Source organism: Danio rerio, chromosome 10 (genome assembly GCF_052040795.2).
Source record: "Danio rerio strain M-AB ecotype USA chromosome 10, GRCz13ab, whole genome shotgun sequence".
Classification (NCBI taxonomy): Eukaryota; Metazoa; Chordata; class Actinopteri; order Cypriniformes; family Danionidae; genus Danio; species Danio rerio.
Window position 1 is genome coordinate 42,744,074 of NC_141030.1, and position 20,591 is coordinate 42,764,664.

At 34.5% G+C, this 20,591-nt stretch overlaps 1 protein-coding gene across 7 annotated transcripts in view; it reads left to right on the top strand.

Annotated features, from left to right (window-relative positions):
* The window catches only part of dscama (Down syndrome cell adhesion molecule a), a 185,008-nt gene that overhangs the window by 153,228 nt on the left and 11,189 nt on the right, over nt 1-20,591 (top strand). For all 7 annotated transcript variants that reach the window (XM_087269684.1, XM_087269687.1, XM_087269685.1 and 4 more), the window contains 7 exon segments: nt 390-536; nt 5,273-5,428; nt 6,886-7,019; nt 9,664-9,817; nt 12,676-12,793; nt 15,917-16,077; nt 19,957-20,055. In XM_087269684.1, the coding sequence (XP_087125810.1) occupies nt 390-536; nt 5,273-5,428; nt 6,886-7,019; nt 9,664-9,817; nt 12,676-12,793; nt 15,917-16,077; nt 19,957-20,055 (969 nt within the window).

The following is a 20,591-nucleotide window of genomic DNA, read 5'->3' on the forward strand; positions in this document are numbered from 1 at the left end:
AGTCATTTTCGAGTCGTTTGTGGAGTTTGCATGTTCTCCTTGTGTTGGCATGGGTTTCCTCCGGGTGCTCCGGTTTTCCCCACAGTCCAAACACATGGACGACATGGTGCTATAGGTGAATTGGGTAAACAAAATTAGCCCTAGTGTGTGTGTGTGTGAGTGTAAGAGTGTGTATGGATGTTTCCCAGTACTGGGTTGCGGCTGGAGGGGCATATGCTGCGTAAAACATATGCTGAAATAGTTGGCGGTTCATTCTGCTGTGGTGACTCCTGATAAATAAGGGACTAAGCTGAAAGAAAATGAATGAATTCCAGTTTTGTATCTAATTAGCGTCTTTAAATGCAATCATGGCTAATGTGTCAGATTTGTGTTGGTTTTGTGTTTCTCAGTTCCCAGCAGAGCTCCAGAGAAGGTGGTGGCCACCGCTGCATCCCCAGAGAGCATCTCTCTGTCCTGGCAGACTCCGGCTCGAGAGGCTCTGAACGGCGTCCTACAGGGCTTCCGCATCATCTACTGGGCCAATCTACCAGACGGAGGTACAGTGCACACCCTTAAACAACAATACTTACATTTATAATACTTAGGCTGTATCGCTTCAAGGGCGACACAGCGGCACAGTGGTTAGCATTGTCGCCTCACAGCAAAAAGGTTGCTGGTTTGAGTGCAAGCTGGGTCAACTGGCATTTCTGCGTTGAGTTTGCATGTTCTCCTTGTGTTGGTGTGGGTTTCCTCCATGTGCCCCGGTTTCCCCCAGTCTGAGGACATGCACTTTAGGTGAACTGAATAAACTAAATTGGCCTCAGTGTATGAGTGCGTGTGAATGAGTGTATGGATGTTTACCCAGTATTGGGTTTCAGCTGGAAGGGCATCCACGGCGTAAAACATATGCTGGATAAGTTGGCGGTTCATTCCGCTGTGGCGACCCCTGATGAATAAAGAGACTAAGATGAAGAAAAATGAATGAATGAATCGCTTCATATCTAAGGGTTATTTTATTTCACTAAAACAGATATTGATTTAAACTTATTTTAGCTAAAATGACTAAAATAAAAAAATTAAAAAGTCATTTTTGTTACCTAAAATAAACCAAATAACAACATGCCATTTAATGTAATATAATATAATATATTATAATATAATATAATATGATACATTATAATATAATATAATATAATATAATATAATATAATACATTATAATATAATATAATATAATATAATATAATATAATATAATATAATATAATATAATATAATACATTATAATACATTATAATATAATATAATGTAATATAATATAATATATTATAATATAATATAATATAATATATTATAATATAATAAAATATAATATAATATAATATAATATAATATAATATAATATAATATAATACATTATAATATAATATAATATAATACATTATAATATAATATAATATAATATAATATAATATAATATAATATAATATAAAATGATATATTATAATATAATATAATAAAATAAAATATAATATAATATAATATAATATAATATAATATAATATAATATAATATAATAAATTATAATATAATATAAAATAATAAAATATAATATAATAAATTATAATATAATATAAAATAATAAAATATAATATAATAAATTATAATATAATATAATATAATATAAATGTATTGTAATATAATATAAGGCTGCACGGTGGCGCAGTGGGTAGCATGTTCGCTTTACAGCAAGAAGGTCACTGGTTCGAGATTGAAAACAATTAAACAAATAATAAATAAAATACTTATAAATAAATAAATAAAATCCAAATCCATAAATAATACATAAAATATAATTAAATAAAATACAAATTAATAAATAGATAAAATATAAATGAATGAATAAATAAAATACAAATAAATAAATAATAAATAAAATACAATTAAATAAATAATAAATAAAATACAAATAAAAAAAATAAAAAAATACAAATAAATAGATAAAATCATTTATTTTTCATCCTTAATATGTTATCATATATTACGATGTTATAGTTTTATATTTTATAATTGCATTTTAATAATGCTATATTTAATTAATGTATTAATATATATGTTTATTAAGGACAATATTTTATATTTTACAAGTAATATAATTCATAATATATTATACAATCAGTTACATAATTATAAGTTAATATTTTGTTATAAAATAAATAGTATATTATTTGCAAATGATATAATGTGCAATATATGTTAATTATATATAGAGTTGAAGTCCTAAGTATTTGCCCCCTTTTGAATTTTGTTTCCTTTTTAAATATTTCCCAGATTATGTTTAACAGAGCAAGGAAATTTTCACAGTATGTCTGATAATATTTTTTTGATAATTCTTTTTTTTTTTCTTATTTGTTTTATTTCCGCTAGAATAAAAGCAGTTTTTAAAAAATGTTAAAAACCATTTTAAGGTCAAAATTATTAGCCCCTTTAAGCTATATTTTTTAGATAGTCTACAGAACAAACCATGATTATACAATAACTTGCCTAATTACCCTAACCTGCCTAGTAAACCTAACTAACCTAGTTAAGCCTTTAAATAACACTGTATGGAAGTGTCTTGAAAAATATCAAGTCAAATATTATTTACTGTCATCATGGCAAAGATAAAATAAAGCAGTTATTAGAAATGAGTTATTAAAACTATTATGTTTACAAATGTGCTGAAAAAATCTGCTCTCTGTTAAACAGAAATTGGAAAAAAAATGGGGGCTAATAATTCAGGGGGACTAATAATTCTGACATCAACTGTATAAACGCTTTACATCAATTGACCACAAGAGGGCAGAATATACCTTTTTTAACTTAAAACAATTCTTCCTTGGGAATCAAAACATAACGCTAATGCCCATTCTATACAGAAAGCCAAACTAGAATTATTACATCCCAAATAATAGCACATTTCCATACTGTTTCCAGAGTGTATAATGTCTGTGCTGTTCATACATGCATATAAACAATTCTTGCTCCCAGTAAAACTACAGTAAAAGCTCACAGTATATTCAAAAAACAATGCAGTGTGCATATTTTGCAATTCAGCGCTAGTCTCTTTGTTTTGGTGACTGTTGTGCCACTTGACTTGTGTGAATAGTCCTCTGGTGAGTGATTGAGACTGTGAGGTTAGTCAATCGATCACAGCTCACAATCCAGAGAGCAGCAAAACACCATCCGCACACCTGTTTAATTGGCTCCTCGATGGCTCTTCATCAACTTGCGCTCAGAAGAACAAACTCACAGCACACATTATGGCGATCCTGCTCTTTCCAGGAGCTGTTTGCTTATAAATTGCCTTATTATGAAGCTGCAGACTTCAACGCAGGCGACTCAGGGATTGCATTCAGCAGTGAGCGGCAGAAAAAAAAAATAACAGTGGCTCTTTTCTGTTCAACAGTGGTTGTTAGAGGACTAAAACAATGGTAGAAAAAGGTATTAATGACTAAAAACCTGCAGCTTTGTCTTATATGATCTCTTCTGAGTCTCTCTTCTGAATCTCAGAAAGGAATAGTGCAAGTGTGTCATTTGTTTAGTATTTAAAGAGCACCTATTTTACATTAAAAAAGGCTCATATTTTAGTTTTAAGGGTCTCCAACAACAGGCTGATCTGCATGCAAGGTACTTTTAATGTCTTATAATCTGCATTTATTTTTATCTAATTATCCCAGCGACTCCCATATGAATCGTTCAGCGACTCATTTGTTCCCAAACCCCTCCTTAGCGGGAAGCTAATCTGCACTGATTGGACAGATGACAGTCTGTTGCGATTGGTTGACAGTGTTCAGCGCGAGACAGATTGAAATGCCCAGCATGGCTTATCAACAATATTGAAGTAGTCAGAGTGCAGAGAGCATGTGTGAGCATACCTGCCGACACTCCTGTTTTTCCCGGGAGTCACCCGTATTTCAGACCTATCTCCAGCCACCCATCTATTTTGTTATTTATTCCGGTAAACTCCCGTAATTTAAACCAAAACTTCCCCCTGGTCCTCAGCATTTTGGTACAGTCTGTGAAACCCCCTGGTGGCCAACATTGGTATAGGATCTGATCGCAGCGGCCGCCCGAAACAGGCTTCATAGTAGTTACTGACACCACACTACACAGTACCCGGTTCTCAACAGTGTTATCTCACCCCCAAGCCTAAACCCCCAGTCTCCCGGATTTTCATCGACAGATGAAATGCTGGTGTTTAACTGCCCAATGCAATGCCCGGATACAGTACAAGTGGTTACAAGTAACAAAACTCAATTAAATACATAATTTCCAAGCTAGAGAAAACAAGGAGTACACTAATTTTCAGAATGCAACTTTAAAATACAGTCACATACCGCATAATTGTCCTACTGTAAAATTCAGCTCATATTACGTTTAAATACTGTGCTATTTACAAAAATTGTGAACAGTATAACTTTTAAAGCTTTTTGTTCTCTTCATTTTCCTGTTCATACAATTTTTATTTAGTATTTTCCCAACATATTTCATTGATTGTGCTATTTATTAACTGGCTTTTTATTATAATATAAATATTCTGCAACAAATTGTATATTTTAGGTCAGTTTCAGACCTTATTTTAATTAGGAGCTCCAGTTTCTCATTCCTTATACTGAATTAACCATAAATCTTGATGTTTCAAATATGCTGTAGTACATTTGTTAGAATACAATGTACTTTTTTTCAAGAGTATATTTATTCCATATTTAGTGTTTTTATAATTGATTTTTGTTAGCAAAATCTGCATGTTTTTTGCTGAAAAGTACAGTAAAATGTGTGTTCAATTTACCATTATAAGCCATTATAAAGACTAAACATATTTTTGTTCCTGTTTTGGCTCAAATATATGGGAGAAATTTTAACAAATTATTTTACATTTTTTGCCATTTTTAAGTAGATTCACACCTATTCTAGAATATGTTTATTTCATAATTAGTGCTGTTTTTAAAAGAATGTTCAAGAGTAATTCTTTCACAAAACCTGCATTTTTTGGGTGAATTTACAAAGTTGACTTTAGCATTATAAGTCATTATACGGGCATTTAGAAATCTTTCTTGGTTTTGACACAACAGAACTATAGGAGAAATGTAAAATTTCTTTCACATTTGTTAGAATTTTTTTCAATTTACACCACTATAATATGTTTATTCCATAACTAGTTTTTGCTGAGTTTAAAATGTTAATTTTGTTTACTCTAGCATTATAAGTCATTATATACACATTTAGACATCCTCCATGTTTTTTGCACCACAGAACTAGGAGAAATCCGAAACGTCACGACTCATAAGGCCCCGCTGGAGCTGGAAGGTCTGGAGAAATACACCAACTACAGTATCCAGGTGCTGGCCTTCACCAGAGCAGGAGACGGAGTCCGCAGTGACCAGATCTACATCCGCACCAAAGAGGACGGTACGACCTACACATACAGTATCATTCTCTGATCCCCTCATAAAGACAGCCGATTTTTCATTTGAAAATGAATCAGACATTTTAAGTGAATCATTTGAATAAAAGAATCAGTGAATCACTAATGAAGGCATATTAGTTAAAAGTAGTGCTGTACAGCAGTGTTATTTTTGACTGCAAATTTGGACTTAGTTTTAGTGTAAGTCTTTTGACTAAAATAAAATTTTCTAAATCTAAAGCATGCTGATGTTGCTTTAGATTTGTTGTTTTTATCAGCTATTTCCTCCTCATGCGGTTTACGGTATTTTGGTCTTGACATCAAATGTCAAGTGAATTGGGTGAGCTAAAACTGTCTGTAGTGTATGTGTGTAAACGATTGTGTATGGTTGTTTCCTAGTGATGGGTTGCAGCTGGAAGAGCATACGCAGCTTAAAACATATGCTGAATAGGTTGGTGGTTCATTCCACTGTGGCAACCCTAGATTAATAAAGGGACTAATAAAAAAAAAATAATAAATGAATGAAAGAATGAATGAATGAATGAATGAATGAATGAATGAATGAATGAATGAATGATACAAAATATTTGTAGTTCTTCAGCGATCTGCACAGGCTGGATTGCTGGTGACTGTGAAAGTCGCTTTAAATTCAAATGAGATTCTGCTCTTTTAAAAAGTGGGCGGGGCTAAAAATGTGTGTCATCATAGTGGCAGATTTAAAAACAATGTGCGACAGAGGCCAGCTAGTAGGTGCTGTGCAGGTAAACCTCACTCCTCTGACCTCTAAAGATGCTTAAGCGACAGATGCTAGAGGCCATGGTCTTTAGCCTCCTTGTTAGATTAACCGACTCCCATGCAGAACGCTGCCGGTTCGATCTCAGCTCGGAGCCGGTTGGGTGGTGTTGGACCAGCGGGGTTACATATGCTAATAAGGGAGAGATCATCACTAATGGGCAGGGCTTCCCCCTCTGATGACACATACAAAGGAAGAATGTCAAAGTGTTTCTGCAGACGGTTTTTATAAAGTGTCATCATAAAAAGACATTAATTTTTACTATATTAATATATTTTATATTAATATATTTTTACTAAACTTTTCTATATTCACAGAATGTGTCCACACGACTGTGTTTAAACCCCTTATAAAAGTTATTTTTGCATAATAGTTACCCTTTAAAGTTTTACTAAACCTACAGAACGCTAATGTTAGCAGCATTTACCTCTCGCCTTTGTTTGTAGTAGTTTTTCTTAGCTTCGTTGATATGCGTCACAAGTTGTTAGATTTAGTCCATTTTTTTCAATCAAATACCTTATATTTACTGTACTAATCCAACTGTTTTATCAAGAAGAGTTACAACAGAACGAATCCAGAAGATTAACAATAAATAAAATGGAAGTAATGGATGATCTGTCCAGATCTGTTGTGCTGTATGTACTGATGTTGGTCTGTTTGGCTCTGCAGTGCCGGGTCCGCCTGGCGGTGTAAAGGCAGCTGCAGCTTCCAGCTCTGTGGTTTACGTTTCTTGGCTTCCTCCGCTAAAGCTGAATGGCGTCATTAGGAAATACACAGTCTTCTGTTCCAGCACGTCTCCCACGGTAAGACTCGGCCAACTGCTCTCATGCTAACAGCAGAGAAATCAGGCTGACTGTTAAGACAGTGTTAAACAGTGCGTGGCGTCACACTGTGCCATCAAGCTTTAAGGTGATGTGTTTGAAGTGTTATATTTTTAGCTTTTTATACTATTGTAATTGTTGTTTTAACAATGTGAGTGCAAGCTGACATTATTATGAATATTTGACAAATATTTATGAATGTGCATGATTTTCAAATGTGATATCAATATATATATATTAAGGGTGTAACGATACGCATATTCGTATTGAACTGTTCGGCACAAGGCTTCCAATTCGGTACGCATTGCAAACTGAACAATTCGATTCAGGCAAATATCTAAAAAGATAAAAGAGATTAAGTACAAAATATAATGTTTTCAGTGCAACACCCTCAACATGGCATCCCAAATGACGTGACAGGCAACATGCTGCCTTCGCGCTGTCATGTTAAACAGTAGACCATCGCTTTTGAACTCAGAATATCACTTTATTAAAGCCTGCACTCATATTGCTGCCTTCTGTGTGTCAGCCTGCATGTGCTGGCTCCGGCCACGTTGCCTCAGCAACCCTGGCCCCCGACACAAAACAACAAATCTCAATTCACATATCACTATACCCGCCCACCTCCAAACGCTACTCCAGTCAGGCACGCGCTACACTAGCTTGCAAAATGGCTAGTAACGTTAATGTAATCCCAGACGTTCCAAGTCATTGGAAGTTTCGGGAGTCTCCCACAAATGCATAGAGACTCCGGAATGCTTGTAAACAAATCATAATCTTCCGGAAATCGCGCGTCTCCCCCCCACCCCCCGGCTCTTAAATACGTCGCACATCTCTCTTCACCACATCTCTCCCAGCTCTTCAGGTACGTTGGGCACAACTCACCCCCCGCCGCTCAGGTACATCGCACGCACACACCTCCACCGCTCTTCAGAGCTGGAGCAGCATTCAAACAGGCAATTCCTAAAGATTCGAACTGGGCAAAACAAATCACCAAGGCGATCGATACATTTATAGCATTGCCTTAAATGTGCCTTAAATTCTTGCCTTAAAAAGCCCCAAAAGTACATTATGTTGTCCAACAGCTGCAATATTTGGCAAACTCTATTGAGTTTATTGATCTGCTGTCTCTCTATGTGGGCGGAGTAATACAGAAGGGTGAGAAGGCTGTAGGAGTTCTGATATTGCAGAATATCGCATGGCTATTAGCCAATCAGATTCGAGAACCAGTCAGAACTGTTGTATATATTGTTATACATGGTGTCCGCTACATTCATTTTCCATGGTGGGGTGCCACACCAAAATTTATCCCGCCACAGCTACATTACACCTTCTCATTCAAAACATTGAGTCATTGTTGTTGTTGTTGTTGTTTTTTAATAGCAGATTATAATTGCACCCAAACGCATTAAAAGGTAAATGAATTATAACAGAGCAAACTTTTCTGTAATCGTAGTAGTGCTGCGCGTTATTTGTTTAACCCTTTAAGGTGACATGCGTGAGGCCAGCAAACACAATGTCGCTTTCAGTTAACATCAACACAGTTTCCATAAATATACTTTATTTATAGATAAAGGTCTGTGCTTCTGCATACAGTGACTTTATCTTGCTTGAGTTTATGGCTGTTCAACTTTACTTCAGGACGCATTAATGCTGCTCTGTAGGTCTGTTGGAGAAATTCATAAATATTCCTAGAAAATTTTATAAAAGTTGGAGACATACTCACAACATAAATGTGCTAAATCGCACTTCAGCAGTGTTTATTTAAAAGTGCACAAGAAGATCTGTGCTTAAGCACCCCCCCCCCCCCCCCACACACACACACACACACCCAAGCCTGTTTTCCTAACTTTTTATGCTCATTTAAGACAAAATTAGTTTTGTTTGGGGAAAAAAAACACCAAGATCGACATCCTTATATGTTATTATTATTAATTATGTGTGTATGTCTGTTTAAACACGCACCCAAAAGCCAGACTTTATCTCCGATTCAAATCGCGTGTTCAGAATCCGTTTGGGAAACAGCTTCTGTTCATCACTATGGAGCACGTCAGCTGACAGTCATGCACCATTATATGACTGTTTTAACGATTGTATAGGATGGGCGACAGCACCTGTAATCAAAAGGAAATGGAATCACGCCGTTTTTAATATTTATTTTTAAGTGTTTTCATTTCTAAACAAAGCGAAAACCCAGAAGACTCACGTTTTAGAGCAAGGTGCGACCCCTGGTGGTTTGGCGGTATGGGTTGCGTATAGGGAGGCTCGGCTGTTCAGAGAAAGACTAAAAATACGGGAGAAATACGGGAAAATACCTTTACAGGATGATAGCGGGATAGAACAGTAAAATACGGCAGAATCCCAGGAAAAACGGGAGGGTTGACAGGTATGTGGTAGATTTGTGTAAAAGACCTGCCGCACAGCTGAAAAAAATCCTAGAGGTAACACTATATATATATATATATCTTGTCTATAGTTGAGGGCAAAATTATTAGCGATATTTATTCTTTTTCAAATATTCCTCAATTATTTCCATTTTTCTTCTTGAAAAAGTCTTATTTGTTTTATTTTGGCTAGAGTAAACATCTTTGTTTCCTTCATTATGTGTACCTGTCACTCTGTTCAGGTGGTCAGTGAGTTTGAAGTGGCCCCGGATGAGTTCCTGCACCGCGTTCACAATCTCAGCCGTAACAGGAAGTACAATATCTGGGTGATGGCGGTGACTGCTGCCGGACGTGGCAACAGCAGTGATGTCATTACCGTTGAACCCCTGGCCAAAGGTCAGTCACTTACCTTGCTTTTCTTCGGGAGGAAAGCAGACGATCTGTGCTTTTATGAGTCAGGTTTTATGTTTAGCAATTCTGTAGTTTAAGTATTAGAGGAGCGTGATAATAAGCCAAAAAATGGCATGGTGTATAAATATGCTGAAATATATGGTGTTTGGGGGGCAGCACAGTGGCTCAATGGTTAGCACTGTCACCTCACAGCAAAAAGGTAGCTGGTTCGAGTCCCGGCTGTGTCAGTTGGCATTTCTGTGTGGAGTTTGCATGTTCTCTCCGTGTTTGTGTGGGTTTCCCTCACAGTCCAAACACATGCGCTATAGGTGAATTGAATAAACTAAATTGGCCGTAGTGTATGTGTGTGAATGACTGTGTATGGGTGTTTCCCAGTACTGGGTTGCAGTTTGAAGGGCATTAGCTTGGTAAAACATACGCTGGATAAGCTGGCGGTTTATTCCACTGTGGTGACCCCTAATGAATAAAGGGGCTAAGCCGAAGGAAAATGAATAAATGATATGGTGTTTGGGCGCACATTTTAGTAGAGGCAGATGTGAATGCATCAAACCTGATATGAAATTAAAACTGAAATTTGCAAACAACTGTTGATGCTCAGCAAACGTCTACACACTTGAAAAAATAAAACGTGTGTTTGATAAAATGGGTTTTGTCTTGTTTCTAGTCCAGATATCTACAAATCCTTATATCAAGAATTAGATTCAGAAATAATAAGACAAAATGAAGTGAATTTGTCTTAAAAGAAGCTAATTTATCTGCTAGTATGGTTAGTAAAATGATCTCGTTTTTGTTTTTCTACCACACTGGCAGATAAGTTAGCTTCTATTAAGAAAAAAAAACGCTTAAATATGACTTATTGTTTCTGAAAACAAAACAATATAATTTGCTTGTTTAGAAAATTATTCCTAATATATGAATTTTTATATATCTAGACTAAAAATGAGACCAAAACTTTGAGTGAGAAAAGCATTTTTTGCAGTGTACTGAAATATTTTGTGTCTGTTTTTAAAATAAACACCATTTGATTTGCTCTACTGCAGTAATATCAATCACAATGTGTGTGAGGTTACCTTTATACTGTAGATGTGAACAGGGATGGGCAGTATTTATAATACTTGTATTGCAAGTACTTATTTAAAAAAAAAAAATGGTTTGGGGTCAGTGGGATTTTCTTGTGCTCCAAGGCTGCATTTATTTGATCAAAAACTCAGGAAGTATCTCTATTTACAATAGCTTTTCTTTTTGTCAAATAAGTTTTATTGAAGACAGATAATTCTGTTTACATATTTTGTCTACATATAAGATAGGCAAAGTGAACAAGAAAATACATTTTAAAAAAGTAAAAACAACATGAAAATGATAAAAATAAAAACCACCCACATAACAAGCAAACTTGTCACAAAGACCTGTTTGAACAACAGAGTATGATGACAAAGCATATTAAAACATTACAGAAATACTGCATTATCATGAGAGGTTTCTTTCAAAGGATAACTTTTCTATTTGAACATATTTTAACATGTTACTTATTGTAGTGAAGTAAAACTAAAATTTCAGCATCCTCACTCATTGATTTAATATATTGATTTTGTGGTTTAATATTTTTGCATAAACCCACAGTACTTTTTTCATCAATTTGATGCATCTGTTTTGAATAAAAATATGCATTCATTTAATAAAATCGAAAGGAAACTTACCTGTTAACCAGTGTTCAACTGAATTAGCCGTCTAATCAATAACGGAGTTGACTGAGAAAACCAGAAGGGAGCAGAAGCAGGAGACAAAGTCATCCTGATAAAGAAAGAGCAGGGTTTATTGAATATTCTTAGTTGCATATGGTTTTAATGCTCAGACTTTATAAATTCAACAAGTGTTATTATAGCACGAGCAACAGCAATGGAAAATTACTGCTTCACAACATTGTCCAGAGACAATATAGACCTTGATATGGAGACATTCTCTTATCCCTTACTCATGAAAATAAGTGTCGCATGAATCCACAGTCATGGGATTATAACAATATGGAAAAACAGAAATAATAAAGCAATGATTACAGGAAGATAGTAATAATAAACTATACTGACCCTTACTGAGCCTAAACAGTAGTGTAAATATAGTACAATCACAATGACTGTGCTCTGCAGTGAAATTGAGAGTTTTTAATACACCCCTCCACTATTAAAGGGATAGTTCACCCCCCAAAATTCAAATGTACTCACTATTTACTCAACTACTCAACTTCAAGTGGTTCTAAACCTTTATGAGTTTCTTTTATTCGGTTGAACACTAAAGAAGATATTTTGAAGAATGCTGAAAAGCTGAAAACCTTTCTTCCGTTGAACACAAAAATAGATATTTTGAAGAATGCAGAAAACCTGTAACCATTGACTTCTATAGCAGAGAAAAAAGTAATATGGAAGTAAATGAGTATATGTTTCCAGCATTCTTCAAAATATCTTCAATTGTGTTCAACAGAAGAAAGAAAGTCATCAGGTTTGGAAAAAGGACGATTAAATGATGGCAGAATTTTCAGTTTTAGGTGAACTGTCCCTTTAATGCTTTTTTCAGTGTATTAGACGTGTACATTAGAGAGGTATGGTTTGCTTAGTTCTTGTCAAAATACCATAGTTAACATGTTGAAATCTGGTAATGTAGTGTAGCTTATTTAAAAAAAAATGAACTTAAAAATAATTATCCCACATTACTTGTGTTTTATTGAGGCATGTAATCAGTTTGAAAAAACCCATACAGACCAATATTATGAAACATTTTTAGTGAACTACACTTTTAAACGTTTATATCTCAGTATAATTATGCTTTGTGTTTTTTTTACAATACAACAGCTCCTGCCAAAATCCTCACCTTCAGTGGTACGGTTACAACACCGTGGATGAGGGACGTGGTTTTACCCTGCAGAGCCGTCGGAGACCCTCCTCCTGCCATCAAATGGCTGAAAGAGAGGTAAACAACCCACTGACGGCAATATACACTCCCAACAACAGTATTCACACCAGTATGAGCATGAGAAAAATGATACAGTACAGTTGAAGTCAGAGTTATGAATTTCACAGTATTTCCTATAATATTTTTTTTCCTGGAGAAAGTCTTATTTGTTTTATTTCAGCTGCAATAAAAGCAGTTTAGTTTTTTAAAAAACATTTCAAGGTCAATATTAATAGCCCCCTTAAGATACATTTTTTTATTATAAAGTCCTAATTGCAAGTTTTTAAGTCATAAATAACTTAGAATTCTGACTTCATGACTCAGAAATGCTACTTTATAAATCAGAAATGCGACTTTATAACTCGCAATTCTAACTTAATAATTCGGAATTGTGACTTTAACTCAAAATTCTTACTTTATAACTCAGAAATAGGACTTTATAACTCAAAATTCTGGCTTTGTAAATCGCAATTCTGACTTAATAATTTGGAATTGTGACTTTAAAACTGAAAATTCTTATTTTATAACTTGGAATTGCGACTTTATAACTCGGATTTCTGACTATATAACTGAATACTGGCTTTATAACTCGCTATTCTGACTTAATAATTCGGAATTGCGACTTTATAACTCATAATTCTGACTTTATAACTCGGAATTACCATTATAACTCAGAATTGCGACTTTATAATTTGGAATTCTGACTGTAACTTGGAACTCTGGCTTTATAACTCGAAATTCTGACTATATAACTCTGAATTCTGGCTTTATAACTCAAAATTCGGACTTAACTCGGATTTCTGACTTTATAACTCGGAACTTTAACTCAATGACTAGGAATTGCGACTTTATAACTCAGATTTCTGACTATATAACTCGGAACACTGGCTTTATAACTCAAAATTCTGACTTTATAACTAGGAAATCTGACTTTATAACTTAGAATTGCGACTTTATCACTTATAATTATGACTATATAACTCTGAATTCTGACTTTATACCTCAGAATTCTGACTATAACTCAGAACTCTGACTTTATAACTCAGAACTCTGACTTTGTAACTCAGAATTCTGACTTTTAACTCAGAATTCTGACACTATAACTGAGAACGCTGACTTTATAACTAAGAACGCTGACTTTATAACTCAGAATTCTGGCTTTATAACTCAGAACGCTGACTTTATAACTCAGAACTCTGACTTTGTAACTCAGAACGCTGACTTCATAACTCAGAACTCTGACTTTGTAACTCAGAACGCTGACTTTATAACTCAGAACGCTGACTTTATAACTCAGAACGCTGACTTTATAACTCAGAACGCTGACTTTATAACTCAGAACTCTGACTTTATAACTCAGAACTCTGACTTTATAACTCAGAACGCTGACTTTATAACTCAGAACGCTGACTTCATAACTCAGAACTCTGACTTTGTAACTCAGAACGCTGACTTTATAACTCAGAACGCTGACTTTATAACTCAGAACGCTGACTTTATAACTCAGAACTCTGACTTTATAACTCAGAACTCTGACTTTGTAACTCAGAACGCTGACTTCATAACTCAGAACTCTGACTTTGTAACTCAGAACGCTGACTTTATAACTCAGAACGCTGACTTTATAACTCAGAACGCTGACTTTATAACTCAGAACGCTGACTTTATAACTCAGAACTCTGACTTTATAACTCAGAACGCTGACTTTATAACTCAGAACGCTGACTTTATAACTCAGAACTCTGACTTTATAACTCAGAACTCTGACTTTGTAACTCAGAACGCTGACTTCATAACTCAGAACTCTGACTTTGTAACTCAGAACGCTGACTTTATAACTCAGAACTCTGACTTTATAACTCAGAACGCTGACTTTATAACTCAGAACTCTGACTTTATAACTCAGAACGCTGACTTTATAACTCAGAACTCTGACTTTATAACTCAGAACGCTGACTTTATAACTCAGAACTCTGACTTTATAACTCAGAACGCTGACTTTATAACTCAGAACGCTGACTTTATAACTCAGAACGCTGACTTTATAACTCAGAACGCTGACTTTATAACTCAGAACGCTGACTTTATAACTCAGAACTCTGACTTTATAACTCAGAACGCTGACTTTATAACTCAGAACTCTGACTTTATAACTCAGAACTCTGACTTTATAACTCAGAACGCTGACTTTATAACTCAGAACTCTGACTTTATAACTCAGAACTCTGACTTTATAACTCAGAACGCTGACTTTATAACTCAGAACTCTGACTTTATAACTCAGAACGCTGACTTTATAACTCAGAACGCTGACTTTATAACTCAGAACTCTGACTTTATAACTCAGAACTCTGACTTTATAACTCAGAACGCTGACTTTATAACTCAGAACGCTGACTTTATAACTCAGAACGCTGACTTTATAACTCAGAACTCTGACTTTATAACTCAGAACGCTGACTTTATAACTCAGAACGCTGACTTTATAACTCAGAACTCTGACTTTATAACTCAGAACGCTGACTTTATAACTCAGAACTCTGACTTTATAACTCAGAACGCTGACTTTATAACTCAGAACGCTGACTTTATAACTCAGAACTCTGACTTTATAACTCAGAACTCTGACTTTAAAACTTGGAATTCTGACTTTATAATTTTTTATCAGAATTTTTTTTTTTTAATTCAGTGGCAGTAATGGGCTTCCATACTAACCACTTTTAATTAACCTAGTTAAGCCTTTAAATGTCACTTTAAGCTGATTACTAGTATCTTGAAAAATATTTAGTACAATGTTATGTTCTGTCATCATGGAAAAGACAAAGATAAAAAATATATCAGTTATTATAAATGAGTTATTAAAACCATCATGTTTAGAAATGTGTGGAAAAAAATCTTCTCTCTGTTAAACAGAAATAGGGAAATAAAATATACAGGGGGGCTAATAAATCTGACTTCAACTGTAGATCTGCTAGCTGAGTTGAGTGTGATAGTGAAGAAAACACTGCAGTGCAGATCCAGCTTTTCGGTAAGAGCAAACAGCAGCTACTGAATACCTATGTGTAGCATCCGTCACTTGGGAATGCTGGGAAATGTCAAACTCTGCCTCCTTCATTGAGGATTCACACTGTTTGTCGACAGCGGGAGTCCGGCCCCTGCGGTCATCGATGGAAGACGCAGCATCCACGGAAATGGCAGCTTCATCATTAAGACTGTGAAAGCAGAGGATTCTGGGTATTACACGTGTGTCGCTAGCAATAACTACGGGACGGACGAAATCATTCTGAATCTCCAGGTTCAAGGTGAGGAGGATGTGTTGCTTTCTGTGGGGATGGAGCTGCAGCGTTTAGGATAAACTGAGAATTGGGATCATTTTTACGATTCTGTATGGACATGCAAAAACAAATATCATAGAGCTTCTGGGAAAACATTATTTGCTGCAGTCTATTTGAATAATTAAATACTTATATTAGTTGTTTGAGCTCAGCTGGGTCAGTTGGCATTTCTGTGTGGAGTTTGCATGTTCTCTCTGTGTTGGTGGGATTTTTCTCTGGGTGTTCCGGTTTTCCCGCCAAGTCCAAAGACATGCGCTATAGGTGAATTGGGTAGGCTAAATTGGGTGTTTCCCAGTGATGGGTTGCAGCTAGAAGGGCATCCACTGCGTAAAACATATGCTGGATAAGTTGGCGATTCATTCCGCTGTGGCGTCTCCTTTAGATCGTTTTAGAAGGGCACTTTCTAAAAAGGTTGAGCCCTATGTGTGCACGTGCCTGGTCTCCTGATTAATAAAGGGACTAAGCTGAAAAGAAAATGAATGAATGAATGAATGAATGAATGTATAATTGTTTGAGGCTATGTCCACCACACTTATACATTTACAATTGAGGTGCACGGCTTACGCCCGCAAATAGGGAGCGATGGGCACTTGGTGTACAAGCAGCACGCATGTGATGCACTCATATTTTCCAGGCGCACCCAGTTGAAAACAGCTTTCCAGAATGCCGCGAGCGCACAGCAATTCACGTTACTAGAACTAACAAATGTGCTTCACACTTTATATATGGAATATACACATTTCAGTAATAACGGTAGACTAATTACCTCAGACTAACACAGCGCATCCAAACACTGCAGTGCTTTTTCACTTTTACCATAAATAAAACTTGTATTGGAGCTGCAGCAATGGTTTGTCCGTTTGTCATCCTTTGAGAAAACGGTTGATGGTCACCTACTGTAGTTATTTGAGATTATTGCACAAGGGCAAAGCGTATTGAAAATGATGAATGAAACCACGCACTGCGCACTCTTCACATGCTTTTAGGCACGATATGTGAATGGAATCTAGTTGGGTTTCGTCATCAGGTCAGAATAACAACACATCTAAAATTGAGTGCCGTGTAGGAGCAGTGAGGGGATTGTAAATAAAAAAGGATGTAAGAATGTCACCTGAGTGGCTTTTTGGTTTCTTTTCTTGTGCATCTTAGCCACTAGCTCCCCACCTGAAGAATTTCTTAGCATAGGGGTAATATAGTCATTCAACTTTGTTGCAATATGTACTAGAATAATGATGCCTGGTTTCTTTACCTGAAAACTCAGATTTATAATATTTCACCCTTACAGATACTGATCTACCTTAAAGTTTGCTTTGATTGCTCAGCATTTACACTTTACCATTGCACACACTTTGTAACATTTTATGTATCAGTTTAGGAGTTTCTTTAACATGTATGTTTATTTTATTATAAGACAAAAGAAACTAGATATTTGTTTTAATATGTTTGTTTTTGACTATACAACTATTTGCCTTAGTAATGTTGGTGAATTAAAATAAAGTGGTTAAATAAATTAAAAAAAATCCTAATATTACCAAATGGATTGTAAAAAAAATATTCAGTAATTATTGATACTGATTTATTTTATTTTATTTTATTTTTTGCTGTATTGCCCAGCCCTAGTATCATGTGTATATGTTGTCATTAGGGCAGGGACTTGGCGCCACCTTCTGGTGGTTTGAGTCTCATATTTATTTATGACTGGACAAACTCAACCAGCAAAATGTTTCCTTATAATTTTTTGGAGAAATCCAAAAATTATTGATGTCATTTTTGTCGATATCACACATTCTTATGCACAGCATTAAGTACTCCTTGAGTAAATGACATATAGTCAATTCAAAAGCACAAATAGAGATAACGCTGACACATGAAAAATTTGTCTTAATCACATCTTTCCCACAACTTCAAGAAAAACATCCCATGGGTAAACTAGAGCTAGTAAAATGCGTCTTCGCATTTAGTGTGAATAAAGCATTACTGTGAGGTAGTTAATGAATCAATTGAGAATTGCTGTCAATTAGTAATACAGTTGTATTCGTGTATGAATCCAGATCCTGATCATTTGAATCAGCTTTTGCAGCGAACATGACAAATTTGTCTTTACATTTACATTTACATTTACATTTAGTCATTTAGCAGACGCTTTTATCCAAAGCGACTTACAAATGAGGACAAGGAAGCAATTTACACAACTAAGAGCAACAATGAATAAGTACTAAAGGCAAGTTTCAGGTCTGTAAAGTCTAAGAAGGGAAGTGTTAGTAGTTTTTTTTTTTTTTTTTTTTTTGTACAATTAGTGTGATATTCAAAGAGGCAATTGCAGATTAGGAAGTGAAGTGGAGACTAAATAGTTGAGTTTTTAGTCGTTTCTTGAAAGTAGCGAGTGACTCTGCTGTTCTGATGCAGTTAGGGAGTTCATTCCACCAACTGGGCAGATTGAGCGTGAGCGTTCGCGAAAGTGATTTTTTCCCTTAATCACATCTTCTGCACAAATTCAAAACTAGCAAAAAAAAAACATCCGCGGGTAAACTAGAGCTAGTGACCTGCTTCTTTGCATTTGGTGTGAAAAAAAATTTTATTCATTTTTAATTTTTTTGCCTAAAAACAAAACAAAAATATATTTATAATATTAGCGTAAAATACAAATAAATAATAGTATTAAGTAAAAGAAGATATATGTATTTATATAAATGATCAAATTGATTTTAAAATTTTGATGTTAACATTCAAAGCCATCCACAATCTTGCCCCTCCATATTTGTCTGCCCTCATCCACATTTCTGTTCCTTCTCGCACCCTGCGATCTTCTTCCTCCCTCCACTTGTCTGTTTCCTCTGCTCGTCTATGGGCAACAGCGCATTCAGCAGATCTGCTCCCCGGCTTTGGAACTCACTACCACCTGCCATCAGAAACATTGACTCCCTTACATTATTTTAATCAAGAATAAAAACCCACTTATTTAAGAAAGCTTTTAATACTTAATTGATTATTTTTATCTGCACTTAGGCTGTGTATATTTTTTTATTATTTCCCTTGTTGTTTTATTGCTCTTGTTTTATTGTACAGTGTCCTTCAGTTGCCAGAAAGGCGCCTTTAAATAAAATGTATTATTAATATTTTTATTATTATTATTGTTGTTATTATTATTCATTATTATTATTATTATTATTATTATTATTATTATTATTATTATTATTGTTGTTATTATTATTAATTATTACTATTATTATTAATGATAATAATAATAATTATTATTATTATTATTATTACTATTATTATTGTTATTATTATTATTATTATTAATTATTATTATTATTATTATTATTATTATTGCTATTATTATTATTGTTATTATTATTAATTATTACTATTTCTATTATTAATAATAATAATTATTATTATTTTTATTACTATTATAATTACTATTATTATTATTATTGTTATTATTATTTATTATTATTGTTATTACTATTATTATTATTATTTATTATTATTATTATTTATATTATTATTATTAATATTATAAAAGGAAAGAAAGAAATTAAGAAAAGTCCACTACAATATCACTAAAGCCTCTTGCAGTATTTCATTTTTTTTACTAAGGTTAAGTGGTTTAAAATTTCCATTAGCCATTGCTTAAAGGTTCAAGGAAAAGTTTTCCTTCTGTTTGAGAAATATTTGAAGCAAACTTATGAAATGTTTATTAGACATTTGCAGTAGCTGAATTGCTGTCATATAGTAATACGGTTGCTTATGTGTTTAAATCCAGATCATGATCTTTTAAAGATTAAACTTGCATCTGTAGTTCTTACGTCATGTTTCTCACTGTATAAATGTCATCTTCAGTCCCTCCTGACCAACCTCGTCTCACTGTGACCAAAACCACCACCACATCTATAACCGTGACCTGGACGCCCGGAGACAACGGCGGGAGTTCCATTAGAGGTGAGCGTTTACACCTTCAGATGGGGGAAAAAAGAAAGCAAACTTATTTTAGTGGATCAAGATTGAGGTGAAAATCATTATTTTGGCACATTCTATTCGAATCGAATTGGTGTTTAGAGAGTAAAGAGCGAAATACAAATTAAATGGGTAATTAACTTTAAAAAAGCAGCCGTTCATGGGTGGGTTAAAATCCAATTAATTTTGTTTCCACTGCATTAATGTAAAATGTAATTAACATGCCGCTGAACATAGCTCCAGACTTTAAATGCAGTTCATCCAATCAGAATCCTAATTTATTTGTCTCGTTATATTAATATGAGTCTTTTATTGTTACATAATCAGAGTTGATTTTTGCATCGAAGGTACAATTGTTTAGTGTAATTTAATCCTTTGATTTGAACCCATTTGCTTTAGAATATAATCAAATCCCCTTACATGTACTGTTCATTTGTAAAGCATTTAAAGGGGTCGTGAGCTGTCTTTTTATTATTATTTTGTACTATTCATTGAGGTCCACTTATAATGAACATAAAAAA